At 27.4% G+C, this 8,049-nt stretch overlaps 2 protein-coding genes across 2 annotated transcripts; one reads left to right on the top strand and one right to left on the bottom strand.

Moving 5' to 3' along the window:
* The first annotated feature begins 168 nt into the window (after nucleotides 1-168).
* Nucleotides 169-2,244, top strand: LOC119684322 (serine/threonine-protein kinase ULK3-like). The gene is made up of 7 exons (XM_038098340.1): nucleotides 169-328; nucleotides 400-548; nucleotides 603-824; nucleotides 884-1,590; nucleotides 1,669-1,853; nucleotides 1,913-1,996; nucleotides 2,131-2,244. Exons 1-7 carry the CDS (start codon nucleotides 242-244, stop codon nucleotides 2,227-2,229), a joined length of 1,533 nt encoding a protein of 510 aa, XP_037954268.1. The 5' UTR covers nucleotides 169-241; the 3' UTR covers nucleotides 2,230-2,244.
* Nucleotides 2,245-4,174: 1,930 nt separating this feature from the next.
* Nucleotides 4,175-7,782, bottom strand: LOC119685506 (the record flags this gene model as incomplete). The annotated part of the gene is given in 7 exon segments (XM_038099804.1): nucleotides 4,175-4,533; nucleotides 4,594-4,830; nucleotides 5,407-5,501; nucleotides 6,935-7,064; nucleotides 7,121-7,259; nucleotides 7,324-7,462; nucleotides 7,713-7,782. Coding segments are annotated over 6 exon segments (774 nt in total). The 5' UTR covers nucleotides 7,395-7,462; nucleotides 7,713-7,782.
* Nucleotides 7,783-8,049: the final 267 nt, after the last annotated feature.

Below are 8,049 nucleotides of genomic sequence, written 5' to 3'. Positions count from 1 at the left end.
TTTTTAACCAAGACTTCAACCACAATTGCAGTAAAATTTGAAAACAAAAATGCTTCATCTAGTCAACCTGTGGTTGAACATCATAAACAAATGTTCATTAAACGCAGCCAATACTTTGACGTTTCTCCGAATTTCATTCATATGAATTTTTAGTTATTGTTGGTTTTGTTTTGGTTTTTATTTGTATATAATTTAAAATAATTAATTTGTGATATTTATTAAATAAAATAAATGTGTAAGTATGTCATTACCACGTATAACTGACTATGAAATATTAGATAAATTGGGTGTTGGTAGCTATGCTACCGTTTTTAAAGTGCGTCACAAGGTATGTATAAGAAAAATGTCCTTTTGTGGTAAAAATTATATAAACCATTAACTTAATCTATAAATTTTCAGCAAAATAAAACATTTCATGCCATAAAATGTGTGGAAATGTCAAAGTTATCGCACAGTTCACGTGAAAATCTTGTTACCGAAATACGTCTGCTACGCTCATTAAACCACAAATATATTGTGGCTTTACAGGATTTTTTCTGGGACGAGAAGTAAGTAAACTAAGAATATAATTAATTCTAATTAACTTTTTAATATGATTTTAGAAACATATACATCGTTCTAGAATACTGCAATGCAGGCAGCCTTTACAATTTTATACATTCAAAGAAATCACTGCCAGAATCGACATGCAAGTACTTTTTGCGTCAATTGGCACTTGCGGTGCAATATATGCGCACTAACGATATCTCGCACTTTGATTTAAAGCCGCAAAATTTATTATTGACACGCAATCCGAATGTTGTATTAAAGGTGGCAGATTTTGGGTGAGTCATAGTAGATTAGTTTTAAAGTTATTATCTTTAACGCTTATCACTAATTATAGTTTTGCACAACATTTAAAATTGGGTGAAATAAATCAGCAACTAAAAGGTTCGCCCTTATATATGGCGCCAGAGATTGTACGTAAAAAGCAGTATGACGCCCGTGCTGATTTATGGAGTATTGGTGTTATATTGTACGAATGCCTTTTTGGCAAAGCACCTTATTCATCGAAAACTATCGAAGAGTTGTTAATGCGCATACGTAACGCTGAAAAAATTTGTATACCTACAAATGCACGCATAAGTAATGAATGTCATGACCTGCTAAGTAGGCTGTTAAAACATGATCCTGCCAAGCGTATAACGTTCGAAGAATTTTTTGCGCATCCATTTCTTGATCTCAAAACTTTCCCATCGGAAAAGACATTAGAAAAAGCAATAGAACTAGTTACCAAAGCTGTGAATTATGATGAGAATCGTGATTATAAAGAGGCTTACTATTTATACTGCAGCTCTTTGCAATATTTTGTGCCGTTGATAACAGAAGAAGCTGATGCCAATAAGCGTTTAGCCTTGCGAAACCGAGCCTTGAAATACTTACAGCGTGCAGAAGAAATAAAAAATGTTTTAATTGAAGATGAGTTTAAAGCAGCTGCACATCGTAAGAGTGTCAATGTAGACACACAAGTTTGTGCCAGTTCTAGTACTGGAGCACAAACAACTTCTTTAGCTGATGTTATAGAGCCTGATACACGCTACAAGCAGTTGTGTGAGTAAATATACACAATTTTAATTGAAGTTAATGTGTTATTGTTTCTTAACTAAAATATTATTCTTGTTTAAATAGTTGCAATGTCTAACTCTAGTCCGCAATTAAAAAATGCACTTGAAATTGGCAGGCAGGGTGAGCTGTATTTGTACGAGCGAAAATTTGAAACCGCGCTTGAGTCGTACACAACAGCCTTAGGTATTTTAGTGCAGTTCATGAACAATGAACCTAAAGGTGAACGCAGAAATTTATTACTGCAGCAGGTATGTATATATCATATCAATTCCATTATATATATTTAAGTTAATATAACGCATTTTAGATTGAATTTTGGATGAAGGAAGCTGAAAGCATTAAGAGTATTTTGTCTGCTAAGGAAATGGATGATGAGCAAAAAATATCTTCGGTACGAAGTTGTTCAATACAGTAATAAGTACATAAAAAATTTATATATATACAAAATTTTATATTCTATCGATTGTAGAACTTAAAAATTATTAAATCATATCTAATATATAAAAAATGTTAAACTTTTTGCAGCTTTATATAAATCATTATATGTATGGTTATATAATTCAACACAAATATAATTTAAATGTTAAGAAATCTGTTATTGGAAGCGTCCCCTCAAGTATTTAGATCAAGACATGACAATTTTATTATTTAAGTGTTTGAATAGTTGTTGATTTTTATGCTATTTATAAGTTTTAATTTAAAATATTTTATTAATTACCAAAAATTGTTAAATATTACTTACACATATATATGCTTCATTCCATTTGTTTTTAATTCGCATTTCATTTATTTTATTTCAAAAATATACTTAAATTAATTGTACTGTTTTTTATCTATTGCTATTTTTTTATTATAAAAACAATTTTATAAATTGTGTACAATAATAATATAAGAAAAATAAATTATATAAAAAAGAAAATGTTAAACATGTTTTTATGCATATTGCGCTTTTATTTGCTTTGAAGTAATTAAAAAGAAATTGTAATAAATAGAATTAATAGTAAAAAAATGTATATGAAAGTATATATTTGCGGAATACATTTTCTTTAGACTATTATCAAATAAAATATTTACAAAAATCTTTTTTTAAATAATTTTTCATAGTAATTTTTAATGCATTCAAAACTTCTTTCTATTTCGTATCACAGCTCTCATACCGATGATTCTACTACATTGTGTTTGTAGTAATCCAAATGATTTGTAGATTAAAAAATTTGTATTACAAGATAAATATTGACTTTAAGTAGGTGCAAATTGAATCTAGTCCAGATCGATGTAAACTAGCCTTGTCACTTTAACAAGATCTAGCTATAAATCAAAACGACTCCAATAGGGATATCATTTTGGACATTGAAATACGTGACATCATTATAAGTAGAGCTAGAGGACCCATTTAAACATAACAAGTAACTGTTTAGCTCGTTGCTATATCATGATCTTAATTAGAATGAGAATTCTTACGAGATGTAAAAGGCTTCTTTCAGCCGAGCCGTTCCTTATAGCCTGAACTTAATTTTATCAGCGTTCATAAATTTTTAAGAGTTCTTTATTTTACTGTTATTACTGTTAACTTATTGAATATTGCAATACTTCTATTTTTATTTTTAATAACTATGTGCTAATTATCAATACCACCTCCAAAATCTTCCCGTTTTATCGACATTTATATTTTTCTTTCATCTAAGTGCTTATATTTTCAATATATTTTCTTCCTAGATTATTCATAATTTTCTTTCTTCCTAAAAATTTTATAAGTCTGAGCTAAATCATATATATAGAATACCAAGAATAAAGATAAAACTTTTTGTTATAAACTTTTATTCTTTTCTAATTTTTTTAAAATTTATAAACATTTATAAAAACATCTGCAAAATTACACAAATATAAATATATATATTCTATTATAAAAAAAAATTAAGAACACGTAAAAAATGGACGGATTTGTGTTACATCAGATTCGAGATACATAAATAGATACTTATGATAATTGCTAAAATTGTGAATACATATTTCGTTCAGATTATATAAGGCACTGATTTGCTTAAACTAATTTTTATATATACTTAAATGTATATACTTTTGTATATAAAATAGATATGGAATGTGCAAAAGAATCTTTAAAATTTTGTTAATAAAATAACAATTACAAATTTAGAATTTTCAACAATTATTAATGTAGCAACTCATTTTAAGCTGCATTGCAAATTACTATTATTATTTTAAACTAATATATATTGTGGATTGTACATAGTATATAAACTTATAATTAATTCGTTTAACTTAGATTTACATATATGCAGTAGTAGTTAAAAAATAAAATGTATATTTTTTATTTTCAAATGACAGAAGATTGCAAAACGTATTTATACGGTTTTGAAATCTAAAATTAAACATAGAGAATGCATCAATTCGAAATTCTGTAAATAACACTATTAGCGAGCACAATCATATTCGAACATTAAAATGCTCAAAGCTTCCACATCAAAATTCACAATACTCGTTAAGAGTTCCACCATTTATAAGAATATTTCCACAAAAACGGTGTGACTACAATAACTATTATTGTAATATAAATAACTTATTGTTTATGTTAAATTTTGTTTTGTGTATAATTTTTGAATGAGAAAATAATGGAATGCATAAATATTTCTGATTCTTTTCACGGAGAGCATATACAATATTAAAATTAAATAACCTATAACTTATAATTGGTATACATTATTTTGTTGATGATGCTTCCTTTGTTTAATATTCTTTTTGATCTAACTTTGACTTTGAGATATATACTACTGACATATTTTGAAATAATTTTTTTTGTTTTCGAATTTAACCCACTGGCATAGTAGAGACAGTGCTATGAGGTGTAGTTGGACGGGAACCTGCTAATGAATTAGCAGCAGAAGCATGTAACGAAGCCATTGTGCCCATCTATAAATTATATAAATTAATTATTTATTTTAAACTTATAGCATATAAACATATTCTTACCCTTAAATGTGCCAAATCCTCTAATTTAGTCAAATTTGTCAACTCTAAGAACAAAGAGTACACAACACACCAACCATATATTGATATAATGAGAAAGAGGCTCCAAAGGAATACCATCATAACGTTATAAACAAAATACAAATCATTTACGATGGCAAAGAATATTAATGCTAAACTCCGCCAAATGGTAAACACTGCAAAGGACCAAAGCCAAGGCATCACTTTACGTTCATATTCCTGTAATATATATTTGTTTTTATTAGTTAGATACATAACATGAGTTTATAGATAAAGTAGGATATTATGAAAAGAAATATTTTGCCAATTTCAAAATTAAATTAATTTAATCGTTTAAAATGAATTATGATTATTATACAGAATGACATTAAGGTAAGTATCGTACCGGCATCGTAACGTATTTATTTTGTTTTTGTCCTTCTTTACGTTGCTTTGAAAATTAATAATAATGATTTAATTATATGAAGAATGAGTGTTAATTAGAAAAAAACATCTTAGGTGTAGAATATATAAAATCATATATATAATAATATACATGTATGTAGTATGTACAAATAAAATTATAATATAAAACACGCAAACAATATGAGTTCCTGAACAAATAAATAGTTTTATAATGCAGTCTATTTTGTGATAATTTGTTCATATAAAAACAAAAGTTACTTATAATAATAAAAAAAAAAAATAATTCATGTAATATTTTAGAAATAACTTAGAATTATTAAAATGCTGCTAAATAAATATATTAAAAATTATAATTAATGTTTTTTATAATTATTCGGAAAACAAACTTACTTTTCTTAAAGCAATCACAAGTAAAATACTAGTAAATAATACTATAAAGCCCAGTATTAACGAAAATAAAGCAAATACGATTAGCATGTTACGCACTGAAAAGAAAAAAAATTTATAATTACTTTTATATATACTATTATTATATACTATATTAGTTTACATATGTAATCTATATTTATAAAAAACTTTAAAAAAAATTGAAATCACATACGATTTTCTAATTCAGATCCTTTCAAACTATGATTAGATTAGGTTAAGTTACACCGGCGATCCCAAGGATCCACTTAGGCCTATAGGCCCATATTGTTACCGTATAATTAAAAACCCATGGGTTATAAACACTTGAAACCTTTGGCAAAGCTTATAAAAATATAATTAAGAGAGTACTTATTACTGTGCATCGTAATAAAATTCAATCTTTCGTTTAAAGGCTCAGTTACTCGGTACGTACCGTAAGAACTTAAGCGAACTTACGAAACGCACAACCATTCATATCTGTGTATTTCGCTTTGACTTAAGTTCTTACGGTACGTACCGATAAACTGAACCTTTTAATTTTCATTTTGAAAGTCTTCGTTATATTTTTTGTTATCACTTTAAATGGCAAAAGAAAAAGGAATACGATTACAATGTGTGCTACAACATGAGGAATTACATAGCCAGCAGTTGAGTTTTACAAATATAAAAATCAATTCTTTAAAAATACCTGTGGAATTGTGTAACCAGCAGTTGTGTTCTACAAATATTAGAATGGGTTCTTTATGAGACTATGAATATATATATAACATGATTAAATGGTTCCATCAATTGTGATATACAGAGTACTTACTAACCAAATGGAATAAATGTAGCATAGATATCTTTAACTAAGAACGTACAAAATATGGGTCCATTTCAAGTTTTAACCAACATTCAAGATTACAATTCAATTAAACATATCCACGAAAAAATGTTTAGTCCAAAATAACTCTTACATTTTGTATGTGAATTGTTTCTAGCAATGACTGTGATTATAGTCTTTTATTAGAAACGGTCTATTCTAATAGCACAAGGAAGATAAATTAAATTTGGCTACACTAAAATGATTATACTTCATGACATACTACGAGAACAAGTTAGGCTTTTTAGACTAATTAAATACATTATCAAAGGAACAACTGTAAGTAATCTTATCATATCATTTTTGATATGAATAAATAAAAAATGGATAATGAATGAATAAGAAAAATTCTGAGTGTGTCATTCAGTTGACTTGAAATATGTCCTACACTTTTTTGATGTGTCACTACGGTTAGAAACTTCGCTTGAAACTAAAATCTGCATTTGCACTGTCCAGCACAAATGCAACATAGATTAGAAATATGAAGGACTTACAATCTACAAGAGCTCACTAAAAATGATTTTAAGACCTATGAGTTTTATACTACAAACTAAGAGTCTTTACTGGATGCTTACAATCACCGCAGTAATGTAACTTAACTTTTCAAATATTGTGATTAGAAAAATTTGTTCAAAACATTATACTCACCATGTTTATTGCCAACATAAACGAATTCATACGATATTATATAGTAGCCATAATGCGTTGAGCCTGGCGCAGCCATAGCCAAAGAATAAATATCAAATATTGAGGTGCCAATGGTAAATAAAGCTAAAAACTAAAACAAAAATTGACCGATTATGTTTTTAAAAATATATTGCACATTACACTTACTATGGCAAAGAGCCCAATAAGCATGGAACTCTTTTGTATGTCAATATACTGATTATTCTGCAATATGGGTCGTTGATACCAAGGTATACGCACGGAACGTGTTGAACGGGACTTTATGGAATGTAGATTTGTTGATGATCTATAATAAAATTATAACATTTTTTATTTGCCGAAAAACAAAACATAATTCATAATAAAAATACCTCCCAGTGGTGTGTGAATACACAGATGGATTGGAACGATAAGTTGATGGAGTTTTACGACCGTAATTCATATTGAAGCCTTACAATTTCACTTGAATATCGTTAGATTTAAAAATTGTGTGCAGTGATAAATTTATTTCTAAATAAAATTATACTTTTTATATAAATTAATTCGAAATATTTTAGTTTTAATAATGTTGTTTATGATTCAATTAATTTGTATGGGCGTTGTCGTTGCGTTGTACGCGCCCAACCTGTGTTATAATAACTGCAATAACTGAGAGTAAACTATTATTATATTTATATTCTTTAACGTTATTTTCAACAAAGGAATAAATAAATTGTAAAAAATATTTTATATTATTTATTATATACAAAAAAGTTCTTACAATTTTTATAATTTGTTGTGACCAACGAAAGAAATGGAGAAAAAAACTAAACCACAAAAACACTACACAGCCAAATGTCACAACATTGTTATCGATATATGCAATCGATAACAAAGCTGACTTTTAAGCTACGCTGTAGTTTTGATCAAGCACATGCCTCCACTGTTGAAGTTCAAACATTTTGCATTCGTTATTTTAAATAAATTATTTAAATAATCAAATAGAACTTGGAATTTATAATATTGAGTTTAAGAGACAACAAAAGCCTAAACAATATATAATTGTAAAAATAATAATAATTGTAAAAATAATAATAATTGTTCCATGGTACATTAGG

Source organism: Teleopsis dalmanni, chromosome 2 (assembly GCF_002237135.1).
Source record: "Teleopsis dalmanni isolate 2A chromosome 2, ASM223713v2, whole genome shotgun sequence".
NCBI classification, from domain to species: Eukaryota; Metazoa; Arthropoda; class Insecta; order Diptera; family Diopsidae; genus Teleopsis; species Teleopsis dalmanni.
Note: the sequence above shows the minus strand (reverse complement) of the source record. Positions and strands in the feature narration are given on the sequence as shown.

What these genes read in the sequence shown, in the direction of transcription:
- LOC119684322 (XM_038098340.1), top strand. Translation starts at nt 242, where the DNA reads ATGTCATTACCACGTATAACTGACTATGAAATATTAGATAAATTGGGT. An exon ending in GATTTTTTCTGGGACGAGAA is followed by an intron (nt 549 to 602) that starts GTAAGTAAACTA and finishes ATATGATTTTAG; the next exon opens with AAACATATACATCGTTCTAG. An exon ending in TACACGCTACAAGCAGTTGT is followed by an intron (nt 1,591 to 1,668) that starts GTGAGTAAATAT and finishes TTGTTTAAATAG; the next exon opens with TTGCAATGTCTAACTCTAGT.